This window comes from Rhamphochromis sp. 'chilingali' (assembly GCF_963969265.1).
Source record: "Rhamphochromis sp. 'chilingali' genome assembly, chromosome: 2".
Taxonomy (NCBI): domain Eukaryota; kingdom Metazoa; phylum Chordata; class Actinopteri; order Cichliformes; family Cichlidae; genus Rhamphochromis; species Rhamphochromis sp. 'chilingali'.
The window spans coordinates 15,368,512-15,390,804 of NC_137930.1; the positions used below are offsets into that span (position 1 = coordinate 15,368,512).

At 38.6% G+C, this 22,293-nt stretch overlaps 2 protein-coding genes across 2 annotated transcripts in view; both read left to right on the forward strand.

The window, feature by feature from the left end:
- Window positions 1–22,293, forward strand: part of LOC308392760 (netrin receptor UNC5D-like) — a gene marked incomplete at its 3' end in the record, with an annotated part of 142,536 nt that overhangs the window by 20,578 nt on the left and 99,665 nt on the right. The gene's annotated exons all lie outside the window — the stretch shown is intronic.
- On the forward strand, window positions 12,329–14,373 carry LOC308392095 (E3 SUMO-protein ligase ZBED1-like; the record flags this gene model as incomplete). The annotated part of the gene is made up of 2 exons (XM_080874960.1): window positions 12,329–13,533; window positions 13,698–14,373. Exons 1-2 carry the CDS (start codon window positions 12,467–12,469, stop codon window positions 14,371–14,373), a joined length of 1,743 nt encoding a protein of 580 aa, XP_080731086.1. The 5' UTR covers window positions 12,329–12,466.

Below are 22,293 nucleotides of genomic sequence, written 5' to 3' on the forward strand. Positions count from 1 at the left end.
GGCAAAGATTTCATTTCACAAGCTAATACATTAATTTTGTCTTTTAAAAAAAACTAGCTGTGGTTGAAAAGTTATTATTTTCACAGTTTAGAGAACATTGTAGTTTCACCACAGCAGACCCAAGTCAAATACATTCCCTGTCACATTATTAGCTGTATCCAGATCTGTGGCACTTAGATTCTGTGAGCACTGAAGTTCACTCTTCTTTATGAGCACTCACCTCATGACATTTTCCATCGAGGTCAAGGACCAATGAAGAGGAAAAGAAGTAGAGGCCATTCTTTGGACTGAAAAGTTTTGTAATACTTTTTAGTCACATGTTTGCTCCTAGATATGCTTCTACAGCAGGTCTACTTTTAATCTCGAATGTGTGGAAACGTTAATGTTTCAATGGTGATCACTTAGCGCTATGGAGTTGTGGATTAATTTGAGGATTTTTGATAATAAAGTTATTCAAGTTACTCGATGAGTCAAGTAACAGTCTTTACCTGGAAAAAGTGATGTTAATATTTAAGCTGTTAGGATTTAGCAATTGCCAAATACTAACTATATTAAAATGGGACATCTAAGTAAGTTGCTATTTTTTTTCTTTTTTGTAGTCTGTCCTGTCAGGCAGCTTTTGCAATTAGAATTATGATCTGAATACACTGTTGTGCCAAACACATTTTGCTTTTCCAAGGTCGGCTCTATAAATTCTCTATAGGCTCCTCTTGTTCAGGGTTTATCTGTTTATTTCTTCATTTCTGTTTGTGTTATTTAAAGTTATTACATTATATGTGTTAAACAGTATAACAATGTATAAGGCAGGACAGGTGGGAGAGAGAAAAAGGGGGGGGGGGGCATGTAATAAAAGGACAGAGTACAAATAGAAATGCATAATGTATCGCCAACTACTCCACCTGTAAGAAAAACATACAAAACCTGGAACACAAAAATTTGAATCTAGCACCACACTAGAGCAGGGCGATATGGCCAAAAATATTTATCACGATATATACCGTATTTTCACGACCATAAGGCGCACTTAAAAGTCTTAGATTTTCTTCAAAAAGTACGGTGCGCCCTATAGCGCAGTGCGCCCTGTGTGTTGTAAGGAGGACGTAGTAGAGAACACCATGAGAACGCTAAAGGGTGAAGTGTGGGCGTTGATCGTATATACTGGACAATCGCACATACCTGTATAAAAGGACAGGTATGTGCATTATGTGGAACATCATTGTTTTAAAACAACCCTGAAAATGGCAAAGAGACACGCTTATGAAGCACAGTTTAAACTGAAGGCCATCAGCTATGCGGAGGAACATGGAAATCGAGCAGCGGCGAGAGAATTTAAGATTAACGAATCGATGGTTCGCAAATGGAGGAAGTTAGAAAACAAGCTCCGGCAGGTCAAGAAAACGCAGCTGAGTTTCCGCGAACATAAGGCGAGGTGGCCCGAGTTGGAGGAAAGACTCGAGCGGTGGATCATCGAGCAAAGAACGAGCGGGAGAAGCGTTTCGACGGTCACCATTTGGCTAAAAGCAGTTTCACTAGCTGAAGAGATGAACATTGAACATTTCCAAGGAGGTCCGTCTTGGTGCTTTCGTTTTATGAAACGGTGCCATTTTTCCATCCGGACCAGGACTACGGTAGCGCAGCAACTTCCAGCGGATTATAAGGAAAAGCTGGCCATCTTCCGCTCCTACTGCAGAAAACACATCGGCGACAAAAACATCCAGCCCAGCCACATCACAAACATGGACGAGGTCCCGCTCACTTTTGACATCCCGGTGAGTCACACTGTGGAGAAGAAGGGGACCAGCACGGTAGCGATACGCACAACGGGGTATGAAAAGTCTTCTTTTACTGTTGTGCTTGGCTGCCATGCTAATGGACAGAAACTGCCGCCTATGGTGATTTTTAAGCGAAAGACTTTGCCTAAAGAGAAGTTTCCAGCAGGAATCATCATTAAGGCAAATGAAAAGGGCTGGATGGATGAGGAAATGATGAAAGAGTGGCTGAGGGAGGTGTATGTAAGGAGACCAGGTGGTTTTTTCCACGCATCACCATTGCTCTTAATCTGTGACTCTATGCGTGCCCATCTCACAGCCGATGTGAAAAAACTAGTGAAACAAATGAACTGTGAGCTTGCTGTCATTCCGGGAGGCCTGACAAAGGAGCTCCAACCGCTGGGCATCGGTGTGAACTGCCCGTTCAAAGTAAGGCTGCGAACGGCCTGGGAGCGATGGATGACCGATGGAGACCACAGTTTCACCAAGAGTGGAAGGCAGCGCCGGGCGAGTTACGCCACAATTTGCCAATGGATTGTAGATGCTTGGGCTAACATGTCTGCTGGCACTGTTGTTCGAGCTTTCACAAAAGCCGGCATCATTTCCGAGGAGCCGCACGGCACGGAAAGTGACTCTGACAGTGAAGAAAGTGAACTTGGCATGTTTGATGGAGATTTAGCGCAGCTGTTCAATTCAGACACAGAGGATGAGGACTCCGATGGGTTTGATTGATGATAAAAATGTGAGTACCAAACTTTGTTTTGCTCCTGCTTTATTTTTATATACGCACACTTGTATGCTTGTGTGTTGTTGATGATGACGATTACTGGTAATAAAAATGTGAGTACCAAACTCAGTTTTGCTCCTGCTTTATTTTTAAATATGCACACTTGTATGCTTGTGTGTTGTTGATGATGACACAATAGAAATGTGAGTAAGGTACCGAACTCAGGTTTGCTCCCGCTTTATTTTTAAATACGCATACAGTACTTGTATGCGCCCTATAATCCGGTGCGCCTTATGTGTGTGTTAAATACAGTAATAGCACACATAACTGAGACTGCGCCTTTTAGTACAGTGCGTCTTATGGTCGTGAAAATACGGCATTTGAAAATTTGCGATAACGATATAATTGACGATATAATTGATGCGAGACAAAATACCAGAGGTGTGGACTCGAGTCACATGACTTGGACTCGAGTCAGACTCGAGTCATTAATTTTATGACTTTAGACTTGACTTGAAAAAATGTTCTAAGACTTGTGACTTGACTTGGACTTTTACACCAATGACTTGGGACTTGAATTGGACTTGAACCGGTTTACTTGAAAAGACTTGATATTTCACCCCAAATATAAAATTTAACATACATATTATATAGAGATTGAAAATGTGACGTCATTCACGGGTAGAACCGCAAAGGATTCTGGGAACTCGTGGCAAGAGGTACTAGCGCACGCAGGCTTTCAATTGAAATCAGTCACACAGCGATAAAAAGAAACACAAAAATGTCAAGAAGCTGTTGTATTATTAACTGCAATAGCCGGTCGCATGACAGCCACGGGAAGCCGACGGGTAAAGAGATCGGTTGTTATCGGATTACGTCGTTGAAGAGAAATTGTTCGAGCCATGTTTCCGAAGTAACAAAGAGGCAACGGGTGGCCTGGATTGCAGCCATTCAAAGATCAAATATAACGTCTCAGAACACTCCAGCTCACAGGTTAGTCTGCTCCAAGCATTTCCACAAAGGTCAGTCTGCTGTTGTAGTTAATACGTCATTTTCATAACATAATTGATGATATAGGTTACAAGCAAGTCTGGCGCTGAACAGAAATTGTCGCGCTATGCTCCTTTATTTATTGTGCATAAATAGTGAATTGTCCTGACACAATATTGCGTTTCGCTTCTGTTATTATGGTACATTGACAAAAACATATACTTTTATTCACAGGATAAAACAGTTTTTTTGTATCACTAATTGCCCAGTACGATTACAGCATACAGTATTATTGTCACTGCTACATTTCTGTGATGCTACCAGAAATTATTTCCACTACTAATTAATTACCGTTGAGCTCAAAGGTCCTATTAATAAACGGTTAACGAATGTGTATTTATGAAGACGATTTGTGAGACTGGTAAACTTATGATATCTACGATGGCCTTTACTTTCTACACGGTGCATTTCAAGGTCCTGCACCCATCCGTCGGTAAACTGTACCTGGGCTTGTTGCAGTGACCTGAAGTTACTAAACTTCATGAGTGTATGCACTCACTCCAAGAACCATATAATTATAAATATGCATATAAATATGCTACAATGAGATAGCTGAATTCATCTAACTAGCAAATGTTGTCCAGGCTACGTTGGTGATGCAGTTTTTTTTTATATGTATGATATTTTTGTCATGCGATTTTAAAGCCGGTCCTACAACCGCATCCAAGAATAACATGCGGCTTATCTCAGAACTGTCGGTGAAAATTATTCTTGGAGCTAGGTTTAATTGAGCTGCATTTTAAAGAGGTGCAATTTCACAATTTGTGTATATTTTCTAAGTTCACTATTTCGTCATGTGTTGAGAAAAACACAGATTTAAAAATTACATGGTCTAATATTTACATTTAGCATATAACTGCAACATGCTTTTTTTTTTTTTAAAGACTCGAAAGGACTTGAAATTCAAAATTTCAGACTTGTGACTTTACTCTGACTTTTACACCAGTGACTTGAGACTCGACTCTGACTTGCCTGACATTACTTGAGACTTGACTTGAGACTTGAGGATAAAGACTTGAGACTTACTTGAGACTTGCAAAACAATGACTTGGTCCCACGTCTGCAAAATACAACTTCAACTTTACTAGCGCAAAAAAACCATCCATTTATTTTCACTTAAACAAGCAGCTGTTTTTTTATGTGCATTAAAGCTATATAAAAATTTAACAGTGCAAATGCAACTTCCTTGCTGAAAGTTTAACCAAAAAACATTTCCAGTAGAAATGGGCTGACATATCCTGAGCATAACCATGTATAATATCCACTGAAGTTAAAAAGAGGTGCTTTGCAACATTAAACTGCAGTGTGCCAAATAAAAAAGTCAAATATGTATTTTTCGGACCACAAGGTGCACGGGATTATAAGGCACATGAAGCAAAACAAAGCAGTCAGATAAATCAAGCTTTATTCAACTCATTCTTCTTTCTTCCTCCACTTCTGTACCATTGATTCATTAATGCTGTATTCTGTCACAGCTGCTCTATTCCCATGTTGTTGCAGTATATTAATGACTAACCTTCTATTGTGGATGGACTATCTCAGTTGTTCTCCTGACTGAAGTTTTGTCTGTTTACAGCATCCTGCCATGCGATTGCATTTGTCTCTAACCATCAGGAACCCTCACGTTAACTTCATCAAGTGGAAAAGTGTTAGCGTTCATCCTGTAGCTTCACTGTTTATGTTATGCTAACATAGCTGTGTCGCAAGCAGGGACTGTAATCCGATTACTTTTTTCAAGTAACGAGTAAAGTAAGGGATTACTATTGCAAAAACGGTAATTAGATTACCGTTACTTTCCCGTAGGAACGCTGCGTTACTGCGTTACTAAAACTGTGATTTTTTTGCGAGAATGTCTCATGACAGTGACGTAAGCAAGTGCGACGTTCGTGACAACAGCTGTGTGCAGATCAACAATGGATAATATAACGAGTGCGGGAGAGAGTATGAGCGTGCAGCGTTTAAAGCGTGGAAGTACTGACCTTACTTTAAGTTTGATTCCATAAAAAGTGACAAAAACATTAGCATCCATTGTGCGTGGGAAGAAAACTCCTTTTTTCAGCGAAAAAAAACCCTAAACTTCCAAGCAAGCACCGAGTGCGCTACGAGGTAATGGGAAATTCACAGAGAAACTCGCGGATTCTTCAACTGACCGCTGCGGCACACCTGCACCAGGGTAAACCTCCGCCTACCCAACTCCTGCTTTACAGGTGAAAATAGAGCCAAAGGACCGCTAGTCTTTGACTTTATTTATTTTCTGCTGTTATTTACTTGCATCTATTTGAAAGACTGAGTGTAAACACAAAAAATAATTTATTTTATGTTCTGGAATGTGCAGAAAATAGGTTGAAATATTAAACAAATTTCTTCCAGTTAGAGAATGTTGCATATAATTCAATTTTTGCTTGATGCATAAAGTTAAAAGATTGAAACTAATAAAACAAGTTTTGAAAAGGGACTTTTCCATTTGATTACATTTTGTATGATAGCTTATGCAGAAAAAGTAGAATTGGGCTGAAAGATCTATCGCTTTATCACCTATTCAGGTTGTAAATCATGTTTTTAAAAAGTAACTAAGTAACTAAGTAATTAATTACTTTTGAAAACAAGTAATCAGTAAAGTAACGGGATTACTTTTTTGGGGAAGTAATCAGTAATTAGTTACTGATTACTTTTTTCAAGTAACTTGACCAACACTGGTCGCAAGCGATCACGTAGCACATCATTATATACCAGCTAGCCCAACTTCAGTAACCCTACAAACGTCACTGCTGTTTAGTTTTCTGTCTTCATTTATGTTGAAGTGATGGCAGAGCTGTACGTTAAAATTTTGTCAGAAATCTCTCAGTTAGAACATGCTATATCATGCTTAGGTAACTAGCGAAACTAGCGAGCTAACTTCCTGCTAACTCTGTTAAATGTAATAAATTCTGTTTTCATGGATGCCTGGATGTTAAACTTAATTGTCACACCTGGTAAAGCAGCAATGCTGATCGTTTTATTAAAGATGAAAGAATTTAGACAGTTTTTAACTCTCAGTGATGCCGCAGTGTTCGTTTGACTTTGGGACCTGAAGGGGACGGAGTTTTGGACCCAGATTACTCCCATTTTACGAGCACCTTAGTCCAACAAATACGGCAATAACTACGGCCCGCTTGCATGTTCTACTAAAAAAAATGTGCTTTGGTGGGTATCTAACAGATAAATATGTGCGTATGAAAACAAAGTCACTGCACATGCGCGTTTTACCCATATTCTATCGCGATATTTTATTTTCTTATCGTTGCCTAACATTGTACCGGTATTACCGTGAACGGTATAATATGGCCCAGCCCTACACCACACACATTACAGTCTTCTTGTGGTGTGTGTGTGTTTGCGTGAGTATGAGTGTGAGAAAAAGAAAGAGAGAGTGTGTCAAGTGTGTGTCTTTGTCACAAAATGTACTGTAAAAATGAGGGTGGCAAACCGCAATGATGCCCCCAGGAGCCAGAGGCAGACAGAGATGGACCTAGGAGAACCGGACCATTCACAGGCCCCCAAGAGTACTGGAGACCTAAGGCCACACATCTCAGCAATATCTGCACAAACCATCCCAACAGGAGAAGGAAATAGGCCCTAGATGGGGTGCCTACAGTCAAGAGGTGGGAGTCCCAGATGACCAGCGCCAATGGGCAGCCGACCCCACTAGAGGTCAACCACCCTGGTTCGAGCCAAGATCAGGGTCCCAGGACTTCCGACACCCAAGACCCGACACACACACATTCACCATTCGCTCAATCAATCACACAAACCTAGCCAATCAGTAATGACACACAGAGACACGTAAGTTAGAAAGATCCTTTCTAACTCACCATTACAGTGGTCACTTTGCACTTTCAGGCATAAATTATGAACCAGTTCCATTCAAATTCCCTACATGGGTGTTCACCAAAATATGCTCATTAGAGTTTTCTGACCCACTGCTCCTGTCATACAAGAATGACTAAATTGAAGCAAATAAACATTGTGTTACATATACCTTTTCTACTGGGAGAGCACTGTCATTTTTTTTAAAAAGGCCTGTCATATAGAAATAATAGTATTCGAACAAATCACCGGTGCTTCGATTTTTCTAGTTACCACAGTCTTCTTGGAATAATAATGTTGCAGACACAAATTGTCACCCAAGACCCAAGACAAGACATCTTTGTGTTGGGTCCTTTTACGGTCCTTTATTTTCAGTGCTTTTTCTTTCTACTTAACATCCTATTGCAGATAATTTAATTTAATTTGTTTGCCTGTTTTTGTTAGAGAGAACAGTTTAAAATACAGTTCTGCTAAAAATGTAGCATTACTTTAAAGCAGATTAATAAGACACCAGCAATGCTGTGTAGTGAATGCTAGCATAAATAAAATGAACTGAAACAATCATCATTATGTTTTCCAGAAAAAAAAACCCTTTGTCATCATCGTCATTTATTCTCTAGACGATAAACTGGCACTTGCGAATTGAAACTTTTTGATATAAAGTCAACATGCCTGCAACTGCCGTCTTTTCCCTGTCTGCCTTCAGATCTCTGCAAGCAGTTGTTGCATAACGCAAGGTGTTCAACATCAAATTTGTCATTTTTTTTCAGACATAGCTAAGGCTGCTGTATTGGTGGGGTTATCCTCCAGCTTTGAACTACAGTACAGTGTAGCTGGTGATTATCAACCCAGATGGGAAATCAGTCTGTTTCTGAACTAACTGACTCTCTCCTCATTGTACTTCCTTAATGGAGGCTTTACTGTTGAATTATGGGAGAAGCATTGATATTAAGCAACAAAGGACAGAGCCAAGGCAGTCATTAGACATTCTTCTTCATCACTGACCACACATTGCATTGTTTGTTCCTTGACAGTTTTATTACCTATAAAACTTGATGTCCTTTTTCAAAGATAATTAACAAATTTTGCCAGACTTCAGTATTTTAGTGCCCATATCCACTGAGTGCACTAAGGATTAGTCATTAAATATATTTGGAAAACCTTTGACATTGTTAATATCATGGCACTGAAGATGTAAATGTTGCTCAAGCAACCTCTGGATGACCAGTTTCAATCATAAGGTGATTACATAAGTTGATGGTATTCAACCTGTCTCCAAGTAATTGTGGCCCAGCTCAGACTGACAGGAAGCACTCACAGGACAGTTGGCGAATGTTTGGTGTTAAATTTATAAATGCAGTCAAGCTGCGCTGATGAGAGCAACTCGTGTGGAAAATGTCTCAAATGGTTGCCAGCTGGTTGTATTATAAATATATATTGTTATAAAACCAAGGTTACAACACGCCTTTCTCATTTTACAGTGAAATCTGTGTTCTGCAGAAAGTTTGTCAATATTTGTGAAGGAATTTCTGAATTTCTTTGAGGTTCTGGCAAAAAGAAATTCAGAAATTCCTATAATATTCCTAATTTAAAATAACTATTTAAGTTAGATAGTTAATGTTAAGAATAGAAAAGCATTTGTATGAATGTGTGAATGGTTGAATGAGGTTTCTGGTAAGAAAACGCCTTGAGTGCTCAAATAGAGTAGAAAAGTGCTATATCAGTACCAGTCCATTTAGCAAAGAGACTCAGCTTGAGGTTTCACGGTGAAACTATTAGCCAGTGGGTTAAATCATTGTAGCTATTTTCTCTTTTATTTACAGTCTGTGGTGGAAAGAAGGGCTCATACTGACACAGAAATGTTTTAATGGTAATTTAAAAGGAAACAACACACTGTTAAAGGTCTGCAGTCAGTGGTCTTGGCAGCCAGCATCCAAAGCTAATAGAAACCTGTTACGGATAAGAGGAACAGGTGTGAAGCAGGTGGCTGAATTTGATTTGACTGTCATGGTGGGAAAACAGAATAGGGGCAGTGAGAGGGCAGACATGAAAGTTGTGATCTCCCTGTTTTATTTTCTTCCCCCTCCCCCTCCTCTACAGGTAGTGGAGCATTAACCTTTAGCCAATGCTTCTAAAATGAGAGCTGGGGCGAAGGGAGTCTGGTACCCTAACAGTACGCTACCAATCTCCAAAATCTCTGCTTTTTACCCCTGTGACCCTTCCTTATTCATTCAAAAATGAGGGCTCAGCAAAGGTGGTAAGCTTTGATCAAGTTAGCCCTCTCTCCATATAGCTTACACAAGACAAAAAAAACCTGTGTGAGCACATCAGAGAATGTGTAACCTGAAAGCTGAGTTAAAGAAACGTGATCAGGGGCATCAAATGAAGTCCAGCTGTTTTTATACAGTGTTCTCTGACTGTTTGACTTCTCAAAGTTTAATTTCTTTTAAAATTATGAATTGCTAAGTAAAATAAATGCTTACAGTCTTGTGATAAGTTTTTTCCCTTTGCATTCCAGATGGTTTAATTAAGCAAGACAAACTGTGTTTTCTGAACAGTTTTTTCTGAATCTCAGCTGTAGACTTCTAACTACTGTAGCTTGGGATAGGGAAAGTGTCGTGCCTTTATGATTTTAACCCTGAGGCATCCTTTGTCGTTGTTGAAACTGATATATGTAATAGGCTGTTTTATCTAGCTATGCTTTACAGTTCCATCTCCTTCTATGATTTTACGCCTAAAGGATGCGCTGATCCAGCCTTTTTTTTCTCTAGACACCAATTCCAGCTAATCTCAATAAAAACTTGGGAGGCTTTAAATAGAAACATAACTTATAGTATTAACTATAAGTGGAGTTTTCTACACATTTTAATTTCATTGGAAACTGAGGTTCTGAAAGCAGTCAAATGCATTCCAGTTGCTAAAACCATTTTTCTTCTGATTTAAAGTCATTTACACTTTATCTTTTTGTTCTGTTGGAGATGTGGAACTGGTGCTGTAGAAAAAAGAAAGGTAATTTTGTGTAAATGTATGTTTTTGTCTATTAGGCTTTTAGGCAGTTGTTATTTCAAGTTGTGGAATCACTTCATCTGTGTATCATTAACATTAGGGCTGGACCATATCATACCGTTCATTCATTGTATGTATAATGTTGGGCAACGATAAGAAAATGATATATTGCGATAGAATATGGGTAAAAGGCGCATGTGCAGTGCCTTTGTTTTCATACACACATGGCAGAAAAAGCATGGCGGCGATGGAGAATGAGGAGGGCGAAAGCGGATGGTTAAAAGAAACGGATGAACTAGAATTGGTTTGTAAAAATGCGAAGACTTCAGTGGTGTGGAACTGGTTTGGCTATTTTTGGTAGAGCATGCTAGCGGGCCATCGTTATTACCGTGTTGTTTGGAAAATACGGCACACTTAAAATCAATCCTTTGATTTTTCTGAAAATCGACAGTGCCCCTTATAATCCCGTGTGCCTTATGTATGAATTCTGGTTGTGTTTACTGACCTCGAAACAATTTTATGTCGTACACGGCGCTCGAAAATCTATCAAATGTTTCAGTACGACTTTGATAAGCTACGAACCCGCACAGTTTGATGGATTGTCAGAGCATTACGGCTATCGTAGGCAGGAGCCTCGCGGAGTGATACGTACTGTGCTTCAACATAATATTACAGTACTGTGTGTGTATAACCTCTTTTTAAGTTTTGTGGATATTATACATGGTTATGCTGAGGATATGTCGGCCATTTTCCACTGGAAATGCCCTTTTTTTTCCTACCTGTTTGTCTCTCTACAGATACATAGAATCTCCAAACTATCAGGTTGTACTGTGCCACTGTACTGTGATACTGGAGTTCAGTTGTATGGTATTTTACTTGCCAAAAGGCGCCATATGCTATTTAATGACAGGTAGCTCTGTTCAGTTTTAGGACTGGTGTCCCATTGCGAGGTAATTGTCACTGTAACCCAGATGAACCACCACAGTATTAAATGTCGCAAAAGTCTGGTTTGGAATAGAAGTGAAAAAACTGGGATTGCAGCTATATCATGGGGAGATAATGATAAGTCAATATTTTTTCTGACATACAAAGAGTGTAATGAAATTATTGCTTAAGCTCATGACCCAACTGCATTTTTTGATACATTTTCTTTCTTTGTGGGCCTATTTTTGACACAAATTGAAATCTGATTGCCAGTGAGTATGACAGCTCAGTCTAACCTTTGGAGAAAGGCTAAGAATAAACACTTCAATAAACTGTTTTTGATGGCTGGTAGCTGTTGTTACCTGGACATTCAGACACTGTACTGTTTTGGAAAGGTCACCTGTCCCAAACATATGGATAATTGGGCCTAAAATACCACCTGGCATGTTTTCTTCTCACAAGGCGTCCTGTAGTCTTTCAACCTTTACAGACATCCTATTATACCTTGTACCATATGGAAAGGCATTCATGTTCTGTCAATCCACATAAGACATAGTTCAATTCATGTATGTCAAGTTTAGCGGATCATTTCCTAGAAATTCTCAGGGTAAAGTATTTGATGCTAGATTAAAGCCATTTCCGTCATGTCTTTTTATGGACTATAATTGTTGGTGATGAGCAAGATGTGGTTTTGATCCAAGTTTCAGTTAATAACGTGCTTCTTCAGAAGCCAGCAACACTTCATGCCTCCAGCCCACATTTTTTTTTATCAGTGATTAACATAAAAAAAATATCAGATATTTAATTTAAGTAAAAGGTCTTTTATGTATATATATATATATATATATATATATATATATATATATATATATATATATATATATATATATATATATATATTAGTGCTGTCAAAATTATCGCGTTAATTGTTAAGATCAACGTGAAATGTTTAATGCATTAAAAAAATTTAACGCTGATTTTGTTTTTTTATTAATTTCCTGTAATCTAAGACCTTTAAATTCATGAGCACCTCTGGAGGAGGGGGCAACAGTGTGCTATGCTGGCGTTTGGCCTGACAGAAATGATTAGAAGAAGAAGTGACACCATGCTACTATCTAGCTAACACTAGCTAACACACGCAAGCATGGACGAGGGCGGACTTTTGGGTGGAAAGTTTCTCTTTAAGAAGTTGCCTGATGGCTTGTTGGACAAAACGAGAGTAAGATGCACAATTTGCAAAGCTGAATTCAAGTACCACAGAAGCAGTTCATCACTGGCGTATCACCTGAGAGCAAAACACCCAACTGAATCCAACTCTACGGGACCTCGCCAGTCTACGCTTCAGGAGTATGGTGCTTGTGGACGAATAACAAAAAATGTGAGAGAAAAGGTAACCAATTCCTTGGTTGTTTGGATAGCTAAAAACTGCCGACCAGTTAGCATAGTAGAAGATGATGGACTGAGAGAAGTCATTCGTGCTGCATCAGGAGATGAGTGTTACAATCTGCCCTCGAGAGGAACCATTGTGTCGAGACTGCACACTTTGTATGGGGACCAGAGGGCTCAGCAGTCCAGCAAGCTTGTGCAAGTAAGGAATGTCGCTCTCACCGGAGACCACTGGACTTCGGTGAACAACGATAATTACTTGGGGGTCATGGCGCATTTTATTGATAACGACTGGACTATGCAATCGTTTGCACTAACAGTGAGTAAAACTGAAGAGAGACACTATGCTGAGGCGTGTGCTGACCATTTTCTGAATGTTGCAAACGAATGGAAAATCAAGGACAAGGTAACCACGCTTGGCACCGACAGTGCTCGTAACATGGTTGCAGCCGCCAGACTACTTCCATTTGAACACATGCCCTGCATGGCCCACATTCTGCAAAGAACGGTCACAGTTTCTCTTAATGACAGCGCATTTGAAAGGGCTCTGGCCAAATGTCGCAAGATTGTTGGACATTTTAAGCATAGTCCAGCAAACGCTCAGGAATTAAAGGCACAGCAAGCTGCACATGGACATCAAACAGAACCGCTTGTTCAGGACGTTCCAACAAGATGGAACTCCACCCTAGAGATGATCAAGCGGATCCAGAGAAACAAATTTGGGCTGACCACCATCCTGACTCAACAAAACAGCAAGGTGACTATGTTGACTGACCAGGAGCTTGACAGACTGCAAAAGCTGGAGGAACTACTGGAACCTTGCAGGTAAATACATTTTGTTTCTCATGATTGTGTATCTATCTTTGCATTCTAGCTTTGTTTTCAAGTATGTTCTCCACCTCCACCTCTCCGTGTATTTTCATATGTAGTTTTTATGTTTGTCTCTGTGTGATTAATAGAAAAATACAGACTTGATCTTTCTATTGCAGATATGTTACCGAACTGCTGGGAGGAGAGCGGTATGTCTCTTGTTCCATGGTGTTGCCAGCCTTGTGTCATTTGTTCAGGATTATGGAGCCCTCAGATGATGACCCAGTCTACGTTTTGAGGTTTAAGAAGATTTTTACCACAGACCTAGCTCAGTGGAGGGACAGCAGCAATCTCACATGGCTGAAGATCGCTACTGCCCTTGATCCCAGGTTTAAAGATCTTAAATGCCTTTCCAAAGATGAAAGAAGAGAGGTGTGGGCATCAGTACATGACCTTCTGATGTCAGAGACGGATGCACACCAACCATCTGCTCAGACAACAGAGGAACCCTCACCAAAGAAGAGCAAGATGTCCATCTGCTTGCTGGGTTCTCCTGATTCAGATAAAGAGGAAGAGGAAGATGCTATAGACTGCTGTCTGAATCTGTACAAAGCAGAGCCCAAAATTGACATAGGAGAGTGTCCACTACAGTGGTGGTTAAAGAGAGAAGGAGCACATGCCAGGCTGGCACCTATTGCACGCAAGTACCTGTCAACCCCTGCAACCACAGTGCCTTGTGAGAGATTATTCTCACTCTCAGGTCACATCATTCAAAAGAAGCGTGCTTCTTTGTCATCAGACAATGTAAACAGAATAGTCTGCCTCAGTAACTGGCTGAGTGCAAAGAAGGACTAATCCAGATTGCTCCTTTGAAGTGAAAAATGTTCAACATTCTGGGTTTTCAGCTGTGTCTTTTTGTGTTTTAAATACTGAGTTTTGTGCACCCTTTATTGTTATGATATTCACTTTAACCTGTAGGCCTGGGTTCAGTCACTGTTGATGGCCTTAAAGGTTTTTTGTAAGTTTTCACTGTGTTAAAGATTGATGAAAACTATTAAAATTCTCTTTGAATTTCAGCATACATTCTTTGTGTTTATTCTGCATTTACTTCATTGTGTTGCATAAATGTCTGTTACAATCTTAAAATATAAAGAATAAAAAAAATGTAATTGGAGCCAGGCTATTAATAAAGTAATTGAGATTAATCGCAATTAATAACAGAAAATTGTGAGATTAGTTAGTTAATTTTTTTTAATCTATTGACAGCACTAATATATATATATATATATATATATATATATATATATATATATATATATCTATATATATATATATATATATATATATATATATATATATATATATTCTCTATGAAAATCATATTAATTCACATTCATTTAATAATAATAATGGATTGCATTTATATAGCGCAATGTACAATTCCACTATTCATTCACACACTGGTGGAGGCAAGCTACAGTTGTAGCCACAGCTGCCCTGGGGCAGACTGACAGAAGCGAGGCTGCCATATCGCGCCATCGGCCCCTCTGGCCATCACCAGTAGGCGGTAGGTGAAGTGTCTTGCCCAAGGACACAACGACCGAGACTATCCGAGCCGGGGCTCAAACCAGCAACCTTCCGGTTACAAGACGAACTGCCAACTGTTTGAGCCACGATCGCCCCGATTTCACTCTCAACCCACAGTAACTCTGTGTCCCATGACTTGAATGTATTGAATGTATGTAGGTTTGAATGTTTTATTGTAGGGCCTACCTTACAATCTAAAGTGCACTTACTTTATATATTTTATATCACTGTTGTTGTGATTTGGCAGTCTATAAATAAAATTGAATTGAATTGCTGCACTATAATTTTACAAAGGCTGTGTTACATGGTTAAGTTACTTTTTTGGGTTATGATGTTACACTTTTACTTAAAAGTTAAAGAAAAAACTACCCAGACTACATTTGTTCTTACATCTAAGTTGTTATGCCATGTCACTGTGATTGCACTGTAATGCTGCTGTTGCTGGCAGCATGTGGAAATAGATTCACACTTTGAATTAGGTAGTCTGTCATCAATGACAGTAGCTCAGTGTTTGAATTGCTTTCTGCAAGCTGCAGTCATCAATAAAACATTCGGTATTGTCTTTTCTATCATGATAGCAAATTTCTTTGAAATATTAAGATAAAATTTTGAGGCAATATTTTCTACACCTACTTCGGATTGCTGCTTAGTTTCAGACAGTTTAACAAAAAATCTTAGCCCTGTATGATGACTGTGAGAGCAGATATTTCTATTATGATAATCACATTGCTTTAGTTGTGACCACAACCCCATCTACTCCATCAAATATTAGGTGTAATTTAATTTTAATGCAGACTATAGAGGTGGCTTGGAAACTGTAAGATGAATAAATTGGTCCACCATAAATTTTTGTGAAATTTTTTTTTTTCAAAACTCACAAGGGTTTAATTTCAGATGACACAGGATACAAAAGAATGTCATCGAGTAGAGAAGAACTTTAAGTTGTAATAGAATAATTATACAATGACTGAATGTGTCTGACAGATGGCATCACATGCTGTGTTTTGGGGTTTTTTCTGAGTCAGTTCTGAGAAAACTTCCTTTTAGTTCAAGGTCGGGACATTAGTGGGGGGTTCTTCTGTTTGTAAAGTGAATGATTTCCTGTTGTCAAATGAGAAGGCCATCGTATTTGAGTCATAGTGGTCTCTAAACATAGCAACAGATGTGGCCTTGGAATCAGAGATTGAACAGAAGGTTATATTTGTTAAGTTAGTTATGTTTAAACGTTATATACTTCTTCCCTATGTTCAGTGTGTGTGTGTGTGTGTGTGTGTGTGTGTGTGTGTGTGTGTGTGTGTGTGTGTGTGTGTGTGTGTTGATTAATAGTTGATTACAAACTTATGATGTCTTTGATACTTTGTACCAAGCCACAATACAGGACTGTTTGTTACTTGCTCAAAAACAAATTTTTGTAGCCTTGTTCAACCACAAGCACACAACTGTACACTGCAGTGACAATATTGTCCACCTGGGCAAATACATGTGTGTGACATGATAGCGTCGTGAAGTTAGAAATGAGGAAAATATGTGATGTGTTTGTCTGATTTTCTCTCAGCAGGCAAATTCACAAATTGCAGTTCATTTACTTCTTTGTTGTTGTTGTTTTTTTCCTTTTTTATTATTATTATTGTCTGCTCATCCACATTTACAACAAAGCTTTTGAGTTCTACCACTTTTGATGTTATTCACTTGTGTGGAGGTGGGAAATTGCTATTCACTCAGAAATGCCATCACCAAGGGGAGTTGTCAAGCTCTGATCTGCAGCAAGGGCATACATCGATCTGACCTGTGCATGATGGTCCCCCTGGACTAACCACATGCAACCCCGCTTCCCACTGCTAGCTGATGGGTGTGGGAGACCACAAGGTGCCCTCTTCCGCTCATCTTGCCGTTCTTCGGTTTTCCAACTCGTATGCTTTTTGTCTTAGTGTTGCAAGGATGAGTAAGGGCTCTGTCCTGGAGGCATCTTACTCGCAGCCCTCTCTGCTTCTCTGCTTGTTCTTCCTGCCTGCTTCTCTGGAGCTGTTCTTTTTTTAAAAACTCAAGTGTCAAAGTTCTCATCTTTCCTCTATAGGGAGGTTTGCACTTTGTCTTAATTTGGGCAGTGTTGTTTTCATCCTACCCTTTTAGGAAGTGCAGAAAGCAAAGAGCAGCTTTGTAGATTTCTGTGCCCCACACCTACACTACAGAACTACTAATTCTTGTTGTTTGAAGTCTGGTCTGTTGGTTATAGCTGTTAGATGATCTTGTGGATAAAGACTGAGAATGAAGTTTGTACAAAGTTTTCAATCAGCAGACTGGAATTAAAGCGATTAAAGTAGTTGGTCACTGTTCCTAGATAGTAGATGCTCACATTTCATTAATATCCTGGCACTGTCAGTGGTTCTGTGGCATTTAAAACATGCTGATTGAGAGTTTAATTATGTTCTCATCATAAAGTTGGCATAGGAAAAGGCCTGTAAAACAAAGTCTCGGTGAACTTAAGCAATAGAGGACTGTAGTGAGAGAAATCATGGTGAGTAACTGCACTATAGCATCTTGAAATATAGGGAAATAAAAGTCATGCGGTGTAAGAGTCAGAAAATGCTTTGTGGTTTTGCTGCAGCACTGGGTTGCTTTCTGTTCAAGGAGATGTTGTTACAGGTGATTGCTGTTTTGTGTGTGCTATGTGTATGTTATCTGTATTTGTGTGCAGGGGATGTAGGGCTGTCAAGGACTGGTATTGAATAGTTGATAAGTACCGCACAGCTGGCTGAAACTGTCAAAATCCCTACTGTGCTGTTGTCCACACTAAAAGTTGAGTCCTGTCATCCTGCTGGTCCCTTCTGACTACAAATCTGAAGGGGTTTACCCACTCACAATTTAACCATTTAACTTAAATTCTTTTCTAAATCCACTTGTAACATTTTATCTTCGATTCTACCTTTCTTAAGTATATGTTTTAATTGTAAGTTTTCTGTCAGCATAAAATAAAGCCACAATTTTTCCTCCTACTTTTGAAGACCGTTACTACTGCTACCTAACCTTTTACAAAGACGATCTTATAATAAACACATCTGTTCTGAGTTTGCTATTTAACCTGTGTGTGAGAGCCAAGTTACACAGGCCTAGAGACCAGCTGGTGACCTCTTGGCAATTACCAGTCGCTAGAGAAAAATTAGCTGGTTGTGACTAGTTTCTATAGCAAAGGCAACTTTGCAATTGATTGCTAAACCCCAGTCAAACACTCACTAACTAACCAGTGAGCTGCAGTGAAACTTGGCAAAAGTGGGATGCAAAACCTAGTGACAAGAGGAATCACAAGGAGGTTTTTGGTTCAGCATCTTTTTTGCAACTGATTTCACCCAGCAACAGCCAGCAGCCTCCAGCAGTTTTTTTTTGCCTAATGACCAGAGGTTGACTCTACTGAAACCATAGATATTGCTTGATATTAACATAAAAAAAACACCGCAAACAATTTTAAGAATCTGCCAAATTTCCATATATATAGATTACCTTTAAATGGAGAATTGGAAGGAGTCAAATCAAAGACATTCATTTAATGAGTACAAAGAAATCAAATATCATTAATTATTAATTATGATAATTAAGGGATTAATCGATACCAAAGCTGTGGTACATTTAGCCTTAAATGGTACAATTCCAATCCTTATCTCTTAGTGTTGCCACTGTTCTTTGTTGCTTTTACGGTAGATGAATGAGAATATGTTGTAATTACAGTTAATCAGAATAGGGGAAATGCCAAGTCTTAAAATGGAATGAAAATTCAATAACCCCTTTGTGTAACCATTAGTTCTGCTCCAGAAAATCTCTAAGAGTTCATTTAAGTGATTAATTATGACAACAAGAAAATGTTCAGCCTTGGAAAACACTGGCTTGCAGTAATTATTTTGCACAAGCTCGAGAAAAACTCAGTCGGTCAAAAACTCATTTGGTTAAATCTGCTTATCTTTACTAGTTACACAGTTGATGATTGGTTAAAACCTTTACTTACGTGGCTTCTTATTAAGCCTACATAGAACTTCTTTCATGTTTAAACTCTCACAAAATGCTGATTACAGCAGACGCACTTTATGAGCAGGAAATGTTGCTTTCGTTTCATTTTTCACTAATCTTGTTCATGAGTCTTGAGTGCTCCCAATAAAATGCATGCCAAGGTGAACGAATTTCTCCAGAAATGCTTTGCAAAATGCAAGCAAGAGCATGCCAAGTCCCCTGATCTTCAGCTCATTGAATTTAATATCATTTAACATGTCACAGTGTTTTAGGGTATGCTTTATGTTTTCTTATTGGAATGTGCTTGTATTAAACAGTTTTTTCATGCTTTTAATTACTTTATTCTCAGATGTGTTCCTCTGTGTGTTTTTGTGCATTATACAAAAAATATTCTCTCCACAGTATTTACAACCACAGCTGTCAGAACCATGAAAACTTAACAGTTTATAGTTTAACAGTGCTGCAAGTATTAAAATTTGGCCTTCACTATCAAGGAAATTATCCTCTGTTGTTGCATATCACATTAACCTTCCTTGGCCTTTACCCTTGTTGTTCAACCACCCCTTAAACAGAGAAAACATCATAAACTAGATGGGATAAACTCCTAATGGTTTTTTGTTCTTGCTGTGCCTAAGGGGGTGTCGTGGCCTTTCATCTGCATCACCACAAACTCCACCATCTATGAGTTGGACTCTCATATTTGTCAACTTGAAATGCATATTTTTTAATAAATTCATTCGCCCACATTGGTCATACCTTTGAACCAGTGGAGATCTTATGCTGATACCAGCTGCACTTATGCATGCTGGAAAGTTTTAGAAATTGATTTTTTATTTTTTTTTAACTTTAAGTCAAAGTGAGTTTAAGTCAAGGACTACTGAAACCTCCTATACTTAGTAACTTTCTTGGATCTGGTGCTAGGCATGCTAGCAGCTGGTAGCGGGTTTAATTAGGCTTTTAAGTAACCTTAGCACGATAATTTAAAACTAACTTATTGGATAGATTAAACTTTTTAATGTGTGCTGGTGCTAGAACTAAAATCTATAGTAGAGTACAGAGGGGGAAGATGAATGTCTGTCAAAGATGTTGCAATCCTTTCCATAGTTGCTGGAATATTCCAGTTGAGCTGTTTGGCGAATGAGCAAATTGTTAAAGAAACCGCCATTCCTAGTGTGCCAGTGAGGTAGTTATGTGTATTTAAAAGAAAAATAAATAACTAAACTAACTAAAAACTAATGCATGAGGATGAAATTCAGAATACCAACTAAATTGTGTAAAAAAGGTGGGACCAAAGGAAGTGATCCAATCAGAAGTAATCTTCTTGTGGCATAAGGTTGATCTGCCCCCGACAAACAGGATGAGAAAGAAGCTCCCATGTTCCCTGTTTCTCATGAAAACCTGTCAGTGCTTTAGAGGAAGAGAAGAATAGACAAATGGACACATTTCACATTTGATATCAAGGAAAGTATGAGGCTTTGTAAACTTTTACACTGAATCAGCTTTAGATTTAGTCTAAAATATTTAGCCTCAAATCTAAAATTTAGATCCTAACTCACATTAATTTTAAACGGACTCTCTCAAATGCTTTGTTTTTACATTCATTAAATATTATCCTTAAAAAGTCTGCAAACAAAAAGCAAAGAAATCACTGGAATTAAACAGCAATAAATATTATCATATCTTAAATTTGATTTTTAAAAAAAACTTGAAAAGCTTGAAGGCAGCAGATCTATGGCAATGAGAGTAATAGCTTTGGTGTTTGGGGTACTGTAAATTCTAATCTCGTAAGTTTAAAATGTGATATTAACTCATTCACTGCCAGCCATTTTCAAATCAGGTAACTCCCCACTGCCAGGGTTTTTGAGCATTCTTACTCATTTTTGAAGAGCCACAGAAAACTGTGTGTTATGATCATATAAACGCTGAACCTACCAAAATGAAGAACAGACTCTCTTCTTTCATCCAAAAAAAAAGCTTGTTTCTACCATTTTCCATTCTTTAGTAATCAGCTGTAGAAGAGAGGTGGGTTCCACCAAAAATGCCTGTTTTGACCAAAAAAAGGGAGAAAACGAGCTTTTTGTGAAAAATACATTTCAAGCAGAAAAGTGCCTTTGACACTAATATTTCATGCTTTGTGACACCTCTAACATATAAAATAGTTTTTCACTTCTATAAAACAGAAATAACACTGAGAAAGGTTATGTTTTATCAAAACAATTTATTTACAAATATATGAAAAAATAAAATTCACTGACAAGCTGCCCGAGGTTGTATTCTGGCCCCTCCCATTGAAAAACGTAATTGACGTCTATAGACGTCAATGGCAGTCAACGTAAGTTTTTCAATTGACGTCTATAGACGTCAATGGCAGTGAATGAGTTAAGCAATTCTTAGCAATGTGAACCTTGTTGTTGTGTCATTAAAGATGAAACACAGTTCATAATTAACTCACATAGAACTAACAGGCTTAATAAGCAGCCCATTCAACCTGAACCATGAATTGCCCACAATTGCCCAGCACAAAAAAAGTTTAAATCTTTGCTATAAAGCATTGGAGATATATTTCACCACAGTTTTTAGAGAAAGATAAATTTTTAAAAAAATGACAGAAAGATAAATATTTTTGCAGACAACAAACATGTCTTTAGTACTTTGTGAGTGGATATTTCTTTCTGGCTTCATATCTAGTGCTAAAGTGCAGCAGATGTGCCACTTTTGTGAAGCTAAAGTGGAATGAAGTTATTGCATTAATGGAGCTTCAGTTATATTTTAAGTTGAAGAAAAATGTTAAATGTCAAAGTGTTTGGAGGTAAAATCAGTTCCGTAGGAATAAGTGCTCAGGTGTTTGAGATTTTTTATACAAACTTCCTTGATAATTGGCGTGTCAGTACAGAAAGAAAAACACATGAAACACACATTTGAGTCTGTTTCTCTACCATCCATCAGTGAGAAGAGGGAAGCAAAGCTTCAAAAGGTAATTACATTTTGATATCAAAGAACAGAAAGCACTTAAAGCTTAAAGCCCCAAAACATCTAGTCCGACCTATTCCTCCTTTTTTTTCAGAGGACGGGGGTGTAATGGTTCTTTTTCATTTCTTGTGCATGCTTGTCTCTCTGTACGTATTCATGTGTTCACTGCGGGTCAGGAAACAGCACTGTTTATTTGTGTTTGCATATTGTTTGTTGACAGGA